This window comes from Haliotis rufescens, unplaced genomic scaffold (assembly GCF_023055435.1).
Source record: "Haliotis rufescens isolate VD_foot unplaced genomic scaffold, xgHalRufe1.0.p SCAF_15, whole genome shotgun sequence".
NCBI lineage: Eukaryota > Metazoa > Mollusca > Gastropoda > Lepetellida > Haliotidae > Haliotis > Haliotis rufescens.
This window is the reverse complement of record NW_025963835.1, coordinates 31,245,059-31,266,431: the sequence shown is the minus strand read 5'-3', so window position 1 is coordinate 31,266,431 and position 21,373 is coordinate 31,245,059. Positions and strand designations below refer to the sequence as shown.

Here is a 21,373-nt window from a genome sequence, read left to right as displayed (position 1 = left end):
TACTCTTTGTTGGAACTGACATGAATGTAAAAATATGCACATATCGCGATCGAAACATTTACAAAGATGCCCTACCATTCGGTCTAGCCTTCTCTGTATACGACTTGACTGGAGTGGACTTTTTGAATTTAAACATTTGTTCTGTTGGCAGATGAACATAAAATTGATGTAATTGTGTCTACATACAGTAGCAAGTATAAAACGTCAACGCCAGAAAATCACCAGTCTCAATTATTCAGATTCATTGAGAGCAAAGGCAAAATAGTAGTTAAAATTATATGAATGGAGAACTGAAAATCAGTGATGACGCCAAGTGTTCGAGAAAAGGAAAAGCAAGTCCTGCCCTAAGGGTAGCACCGCCACTCACACAACGTGCATACAAAAGTAAGCGTTTGCTTCTTAACGCCGCTCAGCTGTACTCCCAATGACGGCGACCTTTAACGGTCTTGACCAGACAACCATCTGAACATAGCAAATATAGGCAGTCCGAGGACCATTCACATGCGAACATACAGGATATAATTGTACGCCTGCCTCGTTCATTGTCTTTATGTTGTATTTTGTATCACAGAACCACACACAATGCGATATGTGCATTGTTCTACATACAACACTGTCGTAAAGCTCATTACTTTCCGGGGATACATGTGGTTACTAAATAGCACGGATGTGACACAGACTGTGCGGGAGATATTGCGGAGTGTATATTAGCGAACGGTGACCAATCACATATCACCAAATATCATCATCGCTATATGCGTATATTCCTCAAGCTTCTCATTGTCGGAAAGGTCGTCACACAAGAGCATTGGCGCAAACCACCCAGGAAGTGTTCATACATGTGAGGTGTTACCTTGTCACACGTCGACTTCTATGTTGAAACAATATGTTAACCCAGAAAGCTCTACGCAAAAGAATTCCGTTCGAAACCACCAATCAGCAAATAAATAATATAAATTAATAATTGTATTGTAAAATAACTTGGTTTACAAATCAAATACACATTACTGCAAAGTCTATTACAATGACAGTACACGATAGAGTGGCAGTACAGTTACAATGGAAGTATTAAATACAATAGCAGTGGTAATAGCAGTGATAATAATATTCACCCAGCAGCAACAGGGGTCAAACTTCCAAATTAGGCCTAGGATGGATATTCAGGGTAAAAAACACGATTTTCACACAACCGCTGGTCTTGATGTAATGTGAGATGAAATTGCCACGTACTTGCCCTCTCATATAGTCTAAATCCCTTCTAGAAAGTTCCATAACAAGTTGGATTAGTCTATAGCTGTTCTATAAGATTGCAGATTACATTTGACTCCAAACGCATCTAGTATAGTATCATCCACACCACTAATTACATTAGATAGTCATACATTCTTGACAACTAAGTTTCCTTGAAAGATAATGTTATGAACCTCTACTGAATCTTAACGGAAACAATGCAATACATTTACAACATTGTTTAACATTAAATGACACAGCCATATAACAACCTAAATACAGGGTATCGATCACCCATTACCGAGGCCTAAGCCACGTTGAAGGACTGTTAAAATGTGCCATGAAATCTGTTAGTTTGTCTTTTATACAATCATATATATACTCTCTCATCATAACAAGAGCCGGAGGCTAAGTTAATTAAAACCCTCGCTCATCATGTCCAGCTTCATGGGTAAATGTTTGAAGAACTAAAATATTGCTGGTATATTGATAAAAGAGGTCTTAAACTATTCCTATTCATTCACTCATTCACTCAGTAACTTGATACATGTACTGTCATTACGTCAGTGGCGCTATTCGTGTAACATTGTTATTTTACCCTTGTCACGGTATCCTTTTCAAAGCAACCATTTTTCCAGATAGAAATAGAGAATATATCTTTTCCCGATTTTTCAAAAAACATGTTCGCTGAATAAAACACATGCTGTGTCCCAATCCTTCATTTACCTCACATCCCGTGAAAATATCAGGTTAGAATTGGTTTCAGCAACCCAAGTTTCCGGGTTAGAATTGGTTTCAGCAACCCAAGATTCCGGGTTAGAATTGGTTTCAGCAACCCATGCTTGTCGAAAGAGGCGACTATGCTTGTCGAAAGAGGCGACTGATGGGATCAGGTGGTCAGGCTCGCTGACTTGGTTGATGCATGTTATCGTATCCAAATTGAGTAGATCGATGCACATGATTGTCTGGTCCAGACTCGATTATTTACAGAAATATAGCAATTCATTTACCTCACCTTGAAGAGTCGAGCAGCGATGCCGGCAGAAACTGTAACAGGGCGGGCCATTGATTCCCGTTAGTTTCCCCGCTGTAATCTGAAGCGCCACCTGTGCAGCTTATCAATCTCTGGTCCCATTGAACTTACTGTGTCGGGCATGATTAACCTTCGGGCGAGACACATTTCCGAAAGTTAAATACTCCATCGCTTCGACACAGGACGTTTATGACGTAGTCTCTCAGCTGTTCCCCTTGCCATTACTGAAGACCTGACTGTCTACTCCACGCAGGTATAGAGCACTTTGTGATCAATGTTATTCTTTAATATTCCTTATTTTCAGTAATCACAAGGGGCTCGGGTGGCCCAGTCGTCGAAGACAGGCCCGCTGCCCAAAGGCGTGCCCGAAAACAGGTTTCGTGGGTTCGAAACCAAGATTCGACCTGTTTATGTCTCGTGCAATGTCAACACTATACCCGTGATGGTGGGTTTCGCCAAGGTGTGGTATTCATCACGTCGGGCTTTCCACCGACAGGGCGCTGACACGCCGTGATATATCTGGAATACTGTTCAAAGCGGTTTAAACCCAACTTATTCGCTCACTGACTCCTGATGGTTTCCCTGTACCCATCGACATCAGCTTCATTTTGAGTACTGTTCGAATGTCAGCACGCAAAAGATGGCCGTCTAATCAAGTCGTACTCGTTTGGGAGAAAACTGTTGGAATGTATAAGGTTAATAATAATAATGATGATGATGGTTGTGATGATGATGATGATGATGATGATGATGATGATAATAATAATAATAATAATAATAATAATATGATGGTGATGATGATGATGATGATAATAATAATAATAATAATAATAATCACTCACCAAGTATTCAAGCGACGTATGTTGCTGCAAGTTATAAAGTTTACACACTACTCAAGGCTTCATATAATAGAAACCTGTAACAATGGAATCAAGGTGTATATTACTGAAGGAAAATATTACTCTGATCTATGCAGCATGTTATTGAAATTATTGTGGTGTGTGGTTTGCTGTGTTATTTCAATTTATTGTGTTGTGGTCAGTTGTTATGGATATTCATTTACTTTTTTAAAAGTCTCCTGGTGTTTTGAGACAGAATAAGCCCACGGCACCCAATTATTGTCGTAAGAGCCAACTTATGAAGATCGGGTCATTACAAATGTGACATCAGGTTGTTTGTCGTCGTATCCTACGTCGCTCATACTATCAACCACTGGGTTGTCTTATCGTGGCTCGATTGGTTCTGGTATCGCTGGCATTTAAGTGAGATGCATATGTATTGTAAATAGAACTTATCGTATTACTTATTTATATACAACTCGTTTTGCAGTAAAGCGAGTCGGAGAAACGTGACGTTTCAAGCTGTTTCACGTGGGGATCTAGGAACTACAGACTACTTACCATGAGGAGATATATCAGATGCCTGGTCTTGTGCTGTGTCACGTGCATAATCATGTATGTGTACAACATGTCCTCCTTGCTGAGAAACAGTGCCATCCGCCGCATGCGATACTTTCAATTCCTGAGCGACGTTGACGTTAACGTCAGTTGGTCAAACGCGTGCTCCTATCACCTGCTTCACGAAGTAGACCCGTCAGCCTCATGCATGGAACCACAATGGTTGTGTGACGAGCAGGCCGGGATCAGTGACGTCATATGCAGATGGTTCCGTTACCAAAACAACACGAGAGAAAACGTGACGTGTCTTCTACCAGAAAGCAAAAACCTGGATGACGTGAATCAACATGGCGGCAGCCTGGTTCCCAAAATAGTTTACTACGTGTCTGTTGGGATAAAGGAGCCGACTTTCTTGCACTATATAAGTTTCTTGAGCGCAAAGAAGTTTGTGGAGCCGTGGGGTATATATGTTGTGAGTGATGTGGCCATGGGGGGTCACTGGTGGAATAAAGCTGAGAAGGAACTGGGGGTGCGGGTCATCTACAGGCACCCGCCGCGACGTCTTAACAACGTCACCGTCAAGCATAGGACCCACATGTCCGATATCATCCGACTTCAACTGCTTCTGGGTGAGTTTTGTTTGTTTGTTGTTTAAAGTGGCACTCAGCAATATTCCAGCTATACGGCGGTCTGTAAGTAATCGAGTCTTGACCAGACAATCCAGTGATTGACAATATGAGCAACGATCCACGCAATTGGGATCGATGGCATGCATCAACCTTGTCAGCGAGCCTGACGACCCGATCCCGTTAGTCGCCTCTTACGACAAGCATAGTCGCCTTTTACGGCAAGCATGGGTTGCTGTAGACCTATTCTAACCCTGATCTTCACAGGCCTCCAGGTGATTGAATGTAGACAAAATTCATCATGAGAGTGAGTGAGTGAGTGCTTTTTGGTTAGTCAATGTAGACAATTCACAACGAGCCACTGCCAAACGAACGTAAGTAAAATCACAACTTGAGATTGAAGTGCTTGTGTTGTGTGGACGAGGCACATGGTGAACACATTTAATAGCCTTGCCGCAACAATCCCCTGATCAATTGAAAAGGATTCTTCCTTTCCACGCGAAACACCAGTTATCAGTTGCGTTCTAGAGCTTCCGGTGATTCGCATAAAAAAACTAACGAGCTAGGAATTATTTCAAGCATAGATACAGACGCAATCCAACGAGCTGCCAATTACCATATAAGAATTTGCATTCATACATCGCTCAATTTCGTCTTTCACTTAACGTTTCAATGGATAAATGATTATGTAGTGTTGACGTCAGGTGTATATTGATGACAACACTAGGCCCCCATAGACATAGATTTACCTACAAGCAAAGCTGTTGCCAGATGGCCTAGTGTGTTTCACCACGATTGACGGCTGCTCGGCCAAATACTGCTTCCAGTCCTATAGTGGAGTGAGTGAGTATGGTTTTACGATGCTTTTAGCAATATTCCAGCAATATCACGGCGGGGACACCAAAAATGGGCTTCACACATTGCGAACAATTGCGTTTGAACTAGAGAGAGTATACATACTCTCATTGAATGTATTGTAACAGGCCAACCATTGTGGCATTATTAATATCCAGAACATTACTAATAAACAAAACAAACAACACTACGTAAAGCAATGGGCTAATAATGGAATTTACTCAATTAAAGATATATGCAATGAAAACGGATTGATGTCATTTGAAGAACTGACTCTAAAATATCCGATTAAAAGTACAATATTAGACTATAGATATTTAATTTTCAATATACAATATACTCATGGAAAACAACAATCAAGAAAACTAGAAAAATTTATTTTAATAACTTGTATTTAAACAGTTGCTTAAGTGATCTGATGAAACCTGTAAAAGGCGTTAGAATCTTTCATGATACATTAATATCAACTGAATATGATCTTAAAGTTTGTGATAAATGGCAATCAATGTTTGACTGTGAGTTTAATTGGAAAAAAATATTTGCTGTACATAGATTTAAACTGAAGGATGTAAAACTTTTAGATTTTCAAGACAGGAATGATCTACACAAAGAAGGAACTATCAACAATGAATCTTGTAGACACCAGTGTATGTAACTTTAGCAACGCTGTCAATGAGAACACCAGCCATGTCTTTTGGGAATACATGTATAATGAAACTAAAAAACTTCGAACTTTGGCTTAATAATTATCTTTCGCACACAAAAAATAAATTGACAAAATATCTTATTTTGTTTGGTTCTAACTACTCTAGTACTTTAATTAATGATTTACTTTTTTGGTGGAAAAGACATATTTGTGTCTGTTGATCCAAAGGAATCAAACCGAATATATATATACTTTTAAAACTAATAAAAACATATATTCATTCAAGAAATTTATTGCAATAAAAAAGGATGACAAATATAACTTAAGCAAAAAATGGTCACTTTTATTCTCAGAATTCGATTCTTAGCTCTTTGTTGCTACATGCTGTGTTTAATCGATTTCTCTCGAGGTTATATATACAGCAAATATTACAATTTTAAAATATGTTGCCCGCTGCTTATTATCAGATAATATTTTACATTGAACGAGATTAATAAGTCCACACGTTGAAAGGGGGATAGGGGATTTGTATTTCAAATGTCTAATTGGATAAAAATAATCCCGACCCGTGAAGATCCAGGTCAGGAATTGGTCTTCAGCAACCCTTGCTTGTCGAAATAGGCGACTAACGGGATCGGGTGGTCAGCCTCGCTGACTTGCTTGACTTGCTTGATGTATGTCATCGTATCCTAACTGCGCAGATCGATAATCACGATGCGAGTTAATGAATTGTCTGGTGCAGACTTGATTATTTACACACCGCCGTCATATAGCTGGAATATTGCTGTGTGCGGCGTTAAACAACAAATGACACAATGTGTATTTCCGATCAAATAATGGTGTGGTATTCCGTCTTCCGCATTCGATTGGTAACCTGTGTCATGTTCTGAACAATAACAATTATGTCGCACCTGTTGTGATAGAGTATGTGATGTTTCAGGTGCAGTGTGACACCGAATGACTTGCCTTAAATCATGCCTTGCAAGCATTTGAAATTTTGAAAGTGTTCTGGAATTGAAACCCATCATTTTACATCTGAGATATTTTAGCTGTTTCTAACTTACAGATTTTATCAAATATTCCCGAGTCATTCAAGTTATCCTATGCACAGAACAGTGTTAGCTTTTTATCGCTGTTATCACTACAACGTACATTTTATTGAGCAAATAAACTGTATCGTCCATTAACGTAAACTATGTTACTTTTCCAATATCTTGCCCAGGGGTTTGTCTCTCCCAATGTGTCCACCAATAGCCCCGGCTTCTGTGGAGGTGTCACACCCTTCATGGCACATCTTCCCGATCCCTATTCGCTCTGCGTGGTCAGTGACAACTCTCAAGTCGCGAACCAAAGGGTAGAAGACATTGTTATTAATTCTACTCTATTGTGTTCTCATGACAGATCTCGTGTACAGAGCCACTCATTTGTTTGGGAGAGACAGTTAAAACATTTAGTACTGCATAGCAAATAAAAACATAAATTGCTGAATATACCGATTTGTAAATATAGTTGAGCCTCCTACACCGGCAGATACTAATGCAAGAACAGACAGTTGTTTGTTAATAGAAACTCTATTTACCATCACAGTCTAAGGATAACTCGATATGCATGTCGAGTATCCCAGTATTCGAGCTTTACTCTATAGTATTGGTAAAAGTCCCTCCATTTAATATTGTAATGGGGGGGGGGTATTGATATTTATTTTGATTATTTCTTCGATCACTGTTTCAATACATTTTTGCATTCATGTCATCACCTAACATGTCCAATCTTATGTTCGTGTAGAATCAGAGAAAAAATCATCTTTTCCTATGCTTTCCTGAACACGTTATTTAAAATAAAATAAAAAGAATTCTAGCCCCACTCCAGAATACTGTCTGTCACCAACATCGTCGTTAAACACAATTTCCTCACCCATTTCGTGTATTTGTTTCTCAGCCAATGGCGGTGTGTACCTCGATCTGGACATGGTTGTGCTACAGTCTCTAGATCCACTCAGGGTTCATGACATCACACTTGGTCTCCTTGACAACGGAACGGGGATGGGCAACGCCTTCATAGCTGCCAAGAGACACTCCCCCTTCATCACCACATGGTACAAGGATTACAAGAAGTACAGCATTTCGCCATATAATGCCAACTCCATGGCGAAAGCTAAGCAACTGTGGTTGGAGAATCCCGCAGCTGTTAACTTGGAATCGAAGAGACTGTACAATCCAAATTGGTTTGAAAGGGACGCCATGTTTAATAAAAGTAACTTCAACTGGCGAGACAACTACGCCATGCATATCTGGATGGATACGCCATCTGTATCCTTTCCAAAATCACCGGATGATATCAAGAAACTTAACAATACATTTGGACAAGTTCTGCGGTATATCTATTACGGCAAGGAAACATTGTTGGGAATATGATAAAGACGTTTTTGAGAGAACACTGACAAAAACCAAAGAGTGATGGTTCATGCAACGTGATATAAGACTTTGTTGTGCTATATTATATTTTATGTATGTATGTATGTATGTATGTATGTATGTATGTATGTATGTATGTATGTATGCATGCATTAATGCATTAATGCATGCATGTATGTATGTTAGTTGTTAGTTGTCACCTCTGTGTAAAATATAAACAAACTCTAGAATATACTGATAACTTAAAATCGGAAATGCGCAACGCTAAAAACAGAATTTGAATATTTCATTTCGCAGCCATAGGGCAAAGAATCCCGGTTCGACCTGATTATGTTTCTAGGTTTGTTAGCACTATCCCCGGGCTTGGGTTCTTCACCAAAGTAATACACGTCTAAGACCTTCCACCCACATCAAGCTGAAACATGGTGATATGAATACTGTTCAAAGAGGCGTTGATCTCACTCACTCACTCACTCACTCACTCACTCACTCACTCGCTCACCCACCCACTCACTCACTCACTCACATAGCACTACATCTCCGGTATACGTCAGTACACAGGTACAATGTCATACTTCGATCGTGTTGTGACACAGGAACCCTTTTTAATACCTTTTAAACATTAAAAACATTTTTGGTGAACTTTCGTCAGCAGATATACATTCTCCCCACAATAAGAAAACCAGTAAATGAGTTTTGCTTGACGCCGTCTAGAACAGTATTGTCAGCTTGATATGTGGGAGTGGAAAGCGCGCAGTGATGCAGGTCTTAACACGGCGAATTCCAGCGCTTTACGCGACTGGGAGGACCCTTTCCTCAATAAGACAATGAAGAACAATTATGCATATAATGAATATTGTATTAACATATACTCCATTACTCATATGTTTGTATGTATGTATTTGTTTTCATATTCTATAGGACAACTACACAAACATGTTTTCATTATTGTTTTAGATACCCTAAACAATAAAATAATATTTTTACTAAATATGTCTCATTTTTTCCTAATATTGACTTTATTCAATATGGGCGTGATGTATACTCAATTGTAAGACTTTAGAACAGATCTACAAAAATGTACATCTAGTATCAGCCAGGACAAACAAACGAATGCAACCCCATGACCTTCAGATGGTTTGCTTGCTTGAAGCATAGTGACACAGTTTATGATGACTACCCATTATGTTTCTAGGTTTGTCAGCACCATACCCGTGCTCGTGGATTTCACCAAATTGGTAAACGTCTGAGACCAGCATCACGCAGGGCTTTCCTCCCACATCAAGCTGACATGCCGTGATATAACTGGAATACTGTTCAAGGCAGTGGTAAACCCAACTCACTCACTCACTCACTCACTCAATTACTCACTCATGATGTCTACCCAGGACCCATCGACCTCAGCTTCGTTTTGAGTCTAGTTCAAACGTCACCACGCTAAAAATAGCCATCTAATCAAGCGGCACTCGTTTGGGAGAAATCTATCTGTTTATTATAATAATAATAATAATAATAATAATAAAAAGGCAAGCATAAGCCAATAATTTGTTATTCAATTGTCAACATATTTCAAGTTCGAAAATGCCGAGACTCAGCGCTGCCGATCGGAACACCACAGCACCATTTTCCGCCTTGTGTGACAGATACACACAGTTCAATTCCACTGCGGACCGTCCGAGAACCGGCCGACCAAGAGTACCACCCCTGCACAGGATTGCTACATTCGACTGTTCCACGTCGTCGCAATGCCACAGCTACGGAGGCTGCAGGACGCATCCCTGGTTTGAGGAGGATATAGGACAAGACTGTCAGGAACCATCTGCGCGAGGCTGGATTTCGACCCTGAAGACCAGTTATCGTCCCTGTTTTGCAACAGATCCATCTGCAGCGACGCTTGCGTTGGTGTCATACCTTACAGCCTTGGAATTTGAGAAACTTGGGAGGAGTGTGGTTTAGCGATGAATCACGATTTCCGGCGAGATGGAAGACAACCTGTTTATCGTCGTCGAAATGAGCGTTTTGACCCACATTATGTACGTGAATTCGACAAATTCGGTAGCAGTAGTGTCATTGTGTGGGAGGCCATATCCTACACCCCGAGATCTGACTTGGTTGTGGTTCAGGGACATTTGACGGCAAATCGCTAAATGAATCAAATTTTTCAACCTTACCTTCTTCCAATCATTTACCGCCAGAGGGAGCTGTTTCAACAGGACAACGCTCCACCGCACACAGCTCGTGTCACGGTAGACTACCTTCATAATGCCAACATCAACACCTTGCCCTGGCCGTCGAGATCTCCAGATCTCAACCCAATGGAACACCTCGGGGATAAACTCGATAGGCGTGTACATCTGTACGTCAATGTCAGAACACGCCGAAGACACTGGCCAACGCGTTAATGGCAGAATTGCACAGAATTCCACAGGACAGAATTCGCACACTTATCCAGTCAGTGCCGAGGAGATGCAGAGCCGTGATTGCTGCTCGGGGCGGTCACACGAAATCAGCGCAACCTTGTGGCCTTATGTGACATGACAATGAACAGTTTTCATTGCTTTTGTGCAACGACAACATGTGACTATCGAGCTCCAGGATTTCATACTTGTATCTATGATAATAAATTTCATATATAGACTTTATGAGGTACAACAAATTAACTAAAATTCTACCTGTGCTTTGCTTTTTTCAAAGAGTGGACTTACGCAAATGGCATGGGAACACGTGTCACCGACCAGTCAATACCCAGTTAAACATAATGTGCTGTCGTCAATTCAACTGCAACTTGAATGTATTATAAAATAAATAAATAATTGAATACATTCGCCAGCTGGCTTCTTTTCTTATGGCACCGAAAGAATAAATTCGACGCAACGCCTAATTTATGTTTGTCAGCTCTCCAGCTAGACTGGGATTGTTTCTGTTTCTGTACACCCTGATCCAGGTACGCCCTGATCCTGGTACACCCTGATCCAGGTGCGCCCTGATCCAGGTACACCCTGATCCAGGTACACCCTGATCCAGGTAAGCCCTGATCCAGCTAGGCCCTGATCCAGGTACACCCTGATCCAGGTACACCCTGATCCAGGTACACCCTGATCCAGGTACACCCAGATCCAGGTAAGCCACCGGTGGTTGGTGCTTTAATAGGGTCCAACATTGCACTTACAGAGGGTGTGTGTCGTATTCTCACGACCATAGTTTACTAGGTGCCTATTCCATCTGACCAGCACAGGTTTCTAGGCGCCTATTCCATCTGACAAGTACAGGTTACTAGGCGCCTATTCTATCTGACCAGCACAGGTTTCTAGGCGCCTATTCCATCTGACAAGTACAGGTTACTAGGCGCCTATTCTATCTGACCAGCACAGGTGTCTGGGAACCTATTCTATCTGACCAGCACAGGTTACTGGGAACCTATTCAATGTGACCACCATAGGTTACTGGGGACCTATTCTGACAAGCACAGGTTACTGGATCTGATTCTATCTGACCAGCACAGGTTACTGGGAACCTATTCAATGTGACCACCATAGGTTACTGGGGACCTATTCTGTCTGACCAGCACAGGTTACTGGATCTGATTCTATCTGACCAGCACAGGTTACTGGGGAGGTAATCCATATACGTTCAATATACAACCTGGTCGTTAACGAATCCCGGTTCGCCCTGCTTTTCGTTCGAGGTCAGACAGTACCATACCATATCTCAGCATGTATGCAAACGTCTGAGACTTGTATCACTTATCCCCCACCCACCCACCCCCCACCCCCCGACACACACACACCAAGCTGACAAGCCGTGATATGACTAAAATACAGTTCAAAGCGACGTTAAAAATAATTCACTCTCATTTGCCTCGCCATTTCTCTCCCCTGGTTTTCTATGCGTATCGACTAAGGCCTATTGAGCACCTCTCATACAAAAGGCTTATACTGCATCCGTGTCGATATAGATTGATGCCATGTGTGTATATTGTGTTTGTGGCTGCGTGTTAAGCTTGGCTATGAGTATCTGACCGAGTGTAAATCATACATCCAATATTCTAGAGACCACCAGATGGGCAACCCAATGTCTACATTGTCACGATCCAGTGTAGAAACGTCCCTAGAATTATACTCAAGAAATTCTATAAAACGTTGAACTGAAACGTTCAACACATGGTGGACATTGGATCAGTGGAAAATCTCAACGTCAATCAACCATTATAAGCATTCGCGCCCACTCGTGTCAATCGGGCGGCCATTTATCAACTTAGTTCAATCTTAAAGGCAAAGTTAAATTAATAGTCGTCTTGCTGTACAAGATCTGTTTGTTTCGTGGATATTTTCTAAAAATAACACGGTTTCAAACAACATGAAGAAGAGCCATTGAAATGAAATCTTATATTTCTGTGAAATCGATAGGCACCAGTCGTAACTAACCCAGTATATTACTCTTCAAAAAAAGATTCGCAAAGCCATATTTGTATGAGGTAGGAAAATACATTTATACAAGGAACCATACAAGGTATTGAGCCAAAATGTTGTGGATTGTAGTCATCTCAGTTATCGGTACATAGGAAAAGCCCAAGGTGAAAGTCAGCTACCAACAATAACGCGTATGTCCCCCCTTGGAATCGATAGCGGCCTGACATCTACTGCCCATGGGAGAGACGAGTATGCGAATCACATCCCGGTGAATGGTAGCCAACTCGGCCTGCAACGCAAAAGCCAACTGCTGCAACGTCTGGGGTTGTGGTTGACGTCGGCGTAGCCGTCTATCCAATTCATCCCACAGGTGCTCTATCGGGTTCAAATCCGGTGATCTTGAGGGCCAGGGGAGAACATCAACGTTGTTGTTGCGTAGACAGGCTCTTATTATCCGTGCTGTATGCGGTCGGGCGGTGTCCTGCTGGAATACACCGTTGCCGTTGGCTGCAATTGGGAGGACGTGTGGCAGGAGAATTTTTGTTGATGTATCGTTAAGCCGTAAGATTGCACTGGATATGGATCAAACCTGTTTTGCCATGATACGATGTAGCCAACCACATCATAACGCTACCCCCACCAAACATGTCTACTTCCTGTACGCAGTTTCCGGCGTAACGTTCTCCCCGACGTCTGTAGGCCCGTGCTCTTCCATCCCCTCGACGGAGGAGAATCCTGATTCGTCGCTGAACCAGACATCTCTCCATCGCAGTTGAGGCCATACCCTGTGTTGACGACACCAATGCAGTCGTGGTTGACGATGTTGTCGACTCAATATGACGCGTCGAACAGGACGTCTTGCTCGTAGACCTGCTGCTCTTAAGCGGTTTCGTACGGTCTGATCGGAGATACTGCGCAGTCCGTGTATTTGGGATGCGATTGAGGTGGCTATGGTCGTCCTTTCACGTAGGTGGCGCAGTCGGATATAGCGATCTTGGGCGGGGTTGGTTACTCTTGGTTGTCCCGACCTTGGCCGATCACGTGTTGACCCATGCTGTTGAAACCGATCCCATAGCCTTGTGATGGTGCTGGGCGCTACATTGAAAACCCTGGCTACAGCCGATCGGGATTCCCCTGCCTGCAAGCGGCCCATGACGTTGTTTCTTTGCACTTCTGTTAATCTTGGCATGTTCGAACTGTCACTGTTCGATTGACGCAGATGTCAGGCAACCAAAATCCCTGCACTTTTATACCGTTCATAGTGCTGATGCACGTTCTGTGCGTGCAGCTCCATGGCCCTTTATTAATGCACTGGGTCCGTTTTTTTCCGAATCGTAAGTGTTTCCCGACTGAGGGTTTGCATGTCCTTGTTGTGATCATTTTGATCCGGAAATATGTCACTGACACTATAACACATAAAAGCTCTTCATTTTGCACATGTTAGTCCGCTAATTTTGCTTTTATGGCCAAAAATATCCGTATTGCGTTTCTTTTTTTGAAGAGTATATTTGAAAAGTTCTGTGGAGAAATACTGAAATTTTTTTAACCGGATACAAGCCCAGCCATCAATTTGTTGCCTTGTGAAAACGAAAGACAAATAACCCCATAAAATTCCAGCATATGAAAGGCACCCGTTCAACACTTGCCTGATTTCTGTATACAAAGTTATGTTCTTGTACCCTCATTTGAACAAATCCCAAGAAATTTTAAAAACGACTATAACCCTGCACACTAGTTATTACCGATTGCGGTTTTCACTTAGTTTGTTTGTTTGTTTGTTGTTTAACGCCGCACTCAGCAATATTCCAGCTATATTACGGCGGTCTGTAAAATAATCGAGTCTGGATCAGACAATCCAGTGATTGACATCATGAGCATCGATCCGCGCAATTGGGATCGATGACATGTATCAACCACGTCATCGAGCCTGACCACCCGATCCCGTTAGTCGCCTTTTACGACAAGCGTAGTCGCCTTTTACGGCAAGCATGCCTTGGTGAAGACCGGAATCGTCACGGGTCTTTTCACTCCGTAACACATTCATCACTGACTGAAGTATTTAAAATGCCATTTGCTGTTTTCCGAGAAAATGCTGGTATTGTGATGAATAGTGATGTCCAAAAGATGAATTTTAGTTGCTAGTTGGTTTACGCCACTTTATCACGGCGGCCTATAAATAATCGAGTCTAAACCACCCGATCCACAAAGTCCCCTCGTACGTGCACCCCCAATGGTTTTACTGTATAAATACAAAGATATTATTCACGTACAATTAACAGCTTAGCGACAGGTTTACACCGTCATTTGATCGGAGAAGTCATTAATGATTTACTGTTAACAACGCCAGCTGCCACCTCTTTACTTTGATACCGCCGTGATCCGGTGTCCGTGGTCGATAACACCTGGTGTTTACACTTCATAGTGACAATTGATTGATGTAGCTCAGTTGGCATGTCACAAATTCGATGTTATAATTGAACATCGCCTGGGTGGGAGGTAAGGCATGTTTCTCGGCATCCGCCCGCCCCTAATATTGTTTCTATATTTAGCTCTGTAAAGAAACAAAATCTTTAACTCAAATTCCGGTTCTTTTCCACAGGAATTCCTTCTTTTTACACACACCTTGTGTCATTTCGTGCATCTCGTCATACTTCGAGCCACAAGGCGCGTGAAGAAAGGTACGATATAAAAGTACCATATAATATTGTATGGTCTCTGGTCCCACCCTACGCTGGTTTTATAGTGGCGGTTAAATGAGTTACCATGCCGCAGTTTAACATGGATCCCCAACTCAGCTGAGTATACTGACTCCGAGCTGACCAAATCTTGCACTTATAGAGCATGCACGTGTGTGTGTGTGTGAGAGAGAGAGAGAGAGAGAGAGAGAGAGAGAGTATGTGTGAGAGTGAGAGAGAGTATATGTGTGAGAGTGTGAGAGAGAGAGTATATGTGTGAGAGAGTGTATGTGTGAGAGAGTGTGTATGAAAGTGTGTGAGTAAATGTGTGAGACTGTGTGTGAGAGTATATGTGTGAGAGAGTGTATGTGAGAGAGAGAGTATATGTGTGAGAGTGCGTGTGTGAGAGAGTGTATGTGAGAGAGTATATGTGTGAGAGAGCGTGTGTGAGAGAGTATATGTGTGAGAGTGCGTGTGTGAGAGAGCGTGTGTGAGAGAGTATATGTGTGAGAGTGCGTGTGTGAGAGAGCGTGTGTGAGAGAGTATATGTGTGAGAGAGCGTGTGTGAGAGAGCGTGTGTGAGAGAGTATATGTGTGAGACTGTGTGAGAGAGGGTATATGTGAGAGTGTGTATGTGAGAGAGAGAGTATATGTGTGAGAGTGCGTGTGTGAGAGGGTGTATGTGAGAGAGTATATGTGTGAGAGAGCGTGTGTGAGAGAGTATATGTGTGAGACTGTGTGAGAGAGGGTATATGTGAGAGTGTGTATGTGAGAGAGAGAGTATATGTGTGAGAGTGCGTGTGTGAGAGAGCGTGTGTGAGAGAGTATATGTGTGACAGAGCGTGTGTGAGAGAGTATATGTGTGAGAGTGCGTGTGTGAGAGAGCGTGTGTGAGAGAGTAAATGTGTGAGAGAGCGTGTGTGAGAGAGTATATGTGTGAGACTGTGTGAGAGAGGGTATATGTGAGAGTGTGTGTGTGAGAGAGTATATGTGTGAGAGAGAGTATATGTGTGAGACTGTGTGAGTGGGTATATGTGAGAGTGTGTGTGTGAGAGAGTATATGTGTGAGAGAGAGTATATGTGTGAGACTGTGTGAGAGAGGGTATATGTGAGAGAGAGCACGTGTATGTGAGTGAGAGAGTATATGTGTGAGTGAGTATATGTGTGAGAGTGTGTGAGAGTAAATGTGTGAGACTGTGTGAGAGTATATGTGTGAGAGTGTGTGTGTGTGAGAGAGAGAGTATAGAGTGTGTGTGTGTGTGTGTGTGTGAGAGAGAGAGAGTATATGTGTGTGTGTGTGAGAGAGAGAGAGAGAGAGTATATGTGTGTGTGTGTGAGAGAGAGAGAGGGGTGGGGGAGAGATTAACAACAAATACCATCTTTAAACGTCTTTTAGGGGCACGGGTGGCCCAGTCGTCTGAGGCGCCGCAATTCGCTGTGCAGAGTTGCGTCCCTTGGGCACGCCAGAAACCTATGATTATGGGTTCAAATCCCGGTTCACCCCGATTATGTTTCTAGGTTTATCATCACCATACCTGTGCTCTTTGGTTTCACCGAAGTGGTAAACGTCCGAGACCTGCGTCACTTCGGGCTATCCTCCCACATTAAGATGACACGCCGTGATATAGCTGGAATACAGTTAAAAGCGGCGTTAAACCCAACTCACTCACACACTTAAACGTCTTTTTGTTTGACGCGGTCAGGGATCGAACCCCGACCTTCCGCTGTCCGGGCGGACGCTCTGACAAGGTAGGTAGGAACGTCGTGTGAACAGCTCGTGAAGTATTGACTGTTTCCTGAAGTTTCCTTTGTCATAATAAATCACATCGGAACTGCATGTTCCACTCCTGTACAACTAATTGGTCAATATTCATGTATATTGTTTTTTATCGCCACACTTCCGGGTATATGACGGCGATCTGTAAAAAATCAAGTCTAGTTAAAAAACGCCTGTCAACTGTGACAAGTGTTGCCTATGTCAATTTCAAGACTACATTTCATAGCAGACACCTGTCACTTTCCAAATACATATGTTTACATGGATTAGTACGTTCCAATACTCATATCGGGTTTCCGCTAACTTTAGAATATCGAAATCAAAAACAGCACATTTAGCTCAGCATGATTTTTTTATGAAAGTTGACATTTTCTTCAGTTGCACAGACCGACTGAAAATGTCAACGTCGGAGGTCATGATTTTGTCACGATTAATTTCTTTGAGGGCTGCTGCAAAATTCGAAGAGTTAAACCACTGAAGACCGGTTATGCTAGGCATATTGCTTGTTGACAGTGCGCCGCTGTCCCAAACCGGAAATCAAAGAAGACCTAAAAAACGTTTTATTGTCATATAGGCATACGTAAACTGAGTCAGTTTGTTATGTTATGTTTGTTTGTTGTTTAGCTATATGACGGCGATCTGTAATATATTTTTTTATTTGTTTAACGCCGCACGCATCTACGATAGGCATCTCGATATTCTGGTCAAGATACGATACGTATCTCGATACGCAATGATACAAAAACAAGACTTAAAGCATGTCAAGATTGGACTTTTCATGATTTTGGAACAGTCAACACGATTTTATAATAACAAGACTATTGAAGTTGATAAGGTTCAAAGTGGAACTTTCCTTCAAAACAATGGTGGAAGAAATTGTATCTGAAATTATTGTTTTATCAGGAATAATATATTCCAATATCATGTTACTTTAGTTGCAGCTTTTACTATATATGTATTTAGAAACCACAAGCGTAGCATTTTGGTAATGGTGATTGCTGTTGCGGGATATTTTACGTATGGAACAATTTGACCAGTCACCGTAGGGACTTCCCGTGCGACAGGTATTTTGATTGCGAAAATGTTATGTTGAAATATATTAGCCAAATTGCCACAAATATGACTTTTAACGAGTCAAAGTATGGCATTTTTAATATATGTATCCATTCTTTAGCAACTAAAGTTCGTTTCAATGCGTCAAAAGCGGTAATCTGACCGTGGTTGCTGTATCTCTTCACACACGATTTCACCTAACTTAATGAAAACAATATTAAATGAAATTTTGAATAAAATTAATAAAATATATTACAAACACATGTCCAGATATACAATGAACACGTTTTAATAACAAGATAGTATAATGATGGTATTGAATTGCGTACTTCAGTTCGGTTATGCTGACTGGTATTTCCGGTGTTATGCGCTTGCGGTGATCAGCTGATAATGTTTTTTGAGATGGGAAAAAACATATGTCAGTGTAAAACCTGAGCTTATTAAAAATGTAAGTACGTTTTGGGGAGCCATGCGTTACCGCGCGCTATAACCAAGTTAGCGGTTTATTGAAAGGCACAATAGCGAGGAAACGCTGTACTTTAGATTTGCGTTCCGTATCGTGGCGTATCGATAAATGAGCCCGCGTTTATCGTATATCGTATCGTGGGTCAAGTATCGCGATGAATATCGGTGTATCGTTTCATCCTTACCAGCTATATGACGGTGGTCTGTAAATAATCGAGTCTGGACCAGACAATCCAGTGATTGACATCATGAGCATCGATCTACGCAACTGGGATCGATGACATGCATCAACCAAGTCAGCGAGCCTGACCACCCGATGCCGTTAGTCGCCCCTTACTTCGCATGGTCGCTGAAGACCTATTCACGAATACAGTTTCTTACGCATTCTTTGTACCCATGGGGAATCGAACCACGTTCTTCGGATGACGAGCGAACGCTTTAACCACTCAACCGCCACCATTGATGCTAGATATTGTATTAATGAAATACGTTGTCCTGTTGTATGCCGATTCTGGTTAAACGTGACAAAAAACAACTTGGGATTTATAAGATTTTTATTTACTCGGATATTCAGGTTGATGGGTAACATGTGTATCTTGGTGTACCGGGACAGGTCTCTACCACATAGAGTAGGGCACAAAAGCTAAACCTTCATGCACTGATTACGTCATTGTGTAGACAGAATTCCTCAGGTGAATGTTACTTTATGCCGCAGTCAGCAATGTTACAGCCAATTCACAGCAGCCTGAAATGAATCTAATCTGTACCAGAGAATGGCCGATAGGATGACGTGGATCCAGATCCATGTCATCGTAGAATGGTAACTCACACCGTCTGACACTGTGGCCCAACCCAGAGGTAGCATGCGCTGCAGTGAAGTAAAAACACTTCATATGAGTTGGACATTCGTTGCAGAACATACACACACTCACACACACGCGCACGCACATCTTTCATACTTCCAGAGTAAGTTGGGGGACACGGGGCCCAGTCGCCACAATTCGCTGTCCAGAGTTGTGTCCCTTGGGCACGCCAGGAACCTATGATCGTGGGCTCGAATCCCGGTTTGACCCGATTATGTTTCAAGGTTTGTCAGCACCATACCCATACTGGTCGGTTTAACCGACGCGGTAAACGTCTGAGACCTGCATCACTTAAGGCTTTCCTCCCACATCAAGCTAATTCAGGTCTTCATCCCAGTTAAAGCTGACACGCAATGACATAACTGGAACACTGTTCAAAGAGACATTAAACCCAACTCACTCACTCACTCACTCACTCTAGAATAAGTTAATGTTATATGTACAGATCACACCACGTGAGAACAACAATTTGCATTATTTTAAACAAACAATGATTTAAATGCTAAAGAAATCTTCACAATAATTCAACAACAAACCAACATGAAGGATGCTAATAACCCCTTAAAGTCTTTGCCTTTTGTCAAAGTGAAACTAGGTTATTGAAAACTTTACTTTCGCCTTCTTGGGGCAATATTCCGACCGATATTAGCTCAATTCATTCACTGTATTCCATGGTGTACAATGTCATATGAATAATAAACAGTGAATGAGTAACACTTTGAATCACCGCCAGGTGCTTGTAGGATTCACGGCTATTTGCACACATAAAACACCATGATTTCTGTGATATAACTGCATAAGGTATCCACAATGTACATGCAAATAACACAACTGGCAAAACAATTACCATATTCCCCGTAATTAGCGGCCAGGGCGCTCTCAAAATTAGAAATATGGGGCTCTTATTAGAATATAATTTTGATGGAAAAAAAACAGAGTTAAAAGATCGTAAATTTCGTGGTTTATGTGGACAGTCTGAAATGATACGACAGATATATTTTTCCAGAGTTTAATTGCCCATAATTAAGGGTGCACATAACACACGAGTGCGTATTATACACGAATAAATAAGTCTTGTGTACATAGATCAATCGGAAGGGGTGCTAATTGGGATTGTTCACTAGCCAATATATTATCGCCGTGGGCGCTTATTACGTCGAATACGGTAGTACAACAGTCGACCTTCCCTGGTGAATGATACCACCCGCACTATGGTCACTCTGTAGTAGCACTACACACAACAGTCACACTAGAGGTACAGAGGCTCACCTATCATTGATAATATACCACTCAGGTGGTGAAAATGTGCTGACTGTATTGAATTAAGTATTTCATATTTTATAAATTCTCTTTTCTGAGCGTCATACTTTTGATGATGTACCATGTCCAAAGGAATTGACCATTTGATATTCTAGGGCCGGGATTTTGTATGAGACTAAATATTTTTTATAGCTACAGCTGCAAAACTAGATATATTTCGTAATTCACAATATGAGCCTAAATATAATTGAAATGGACAAAAAATATCAAGAATTTGCTCTCTTTATTATCCCGCCAAACTGATAGCATAATCATGATAATTTACCCCAAAAATATTTCTAAACAAGGCCCAACTATAGTTGACATATATTAAACATGGGAATCAAAATAAAGTGTTGATTTTCCTGAAGTTGATAGGATGCATAGATGCATAACAGTGTTTCCCCATGATTCATCAGGTTTGCAATTATAAGGCAACAGCTGTGTTTGGCTCTCTTCCCACATTAAACAGTTTTATGTTTTTAAACCGGCCAACCTGTAGTGGAGCAGAAAACTTTATAAAAAAATTGAATTGATATTTCTTTCTCTTTTTCCTCACCTAGCAACAGGAATTTTCCTGTAAAAAAATGAAATGTATAGCAAGTAAAATAAGGTGTGGCTTTAACTTGAC

General features: G+C 41.6%; 1 protein-coding gene across 1 annotated transcript; it reads left to right on the top strand.

The window, feature by feature from the left end:
- The first annotated feature begins 2,331 nt into the window (after positions 1-2,331).
- On the top strand, positions 2,332-9,174 carry LOC124132018. The gene is made up of 3 exons (XM_046495593.2): positions 2,332-2,516; positions 3,593-4,289; positions 7,726-9,174. Exons 2-3 carry the CDS (start codon positions 3,665-3,667, stop codon positions 8,199-8,201), a joined length of 1,101 nt encoding a protein of 366 aa, XP_046351549.2. The 5' UTR covers positions 2,332-2,516; positions 3,593-3,664; the 3' UTR covers positions 8,202-9,174.
- The last annotated feature ends 12,199 nt before the right edge of the window (positions 9,175-21,373 follow it).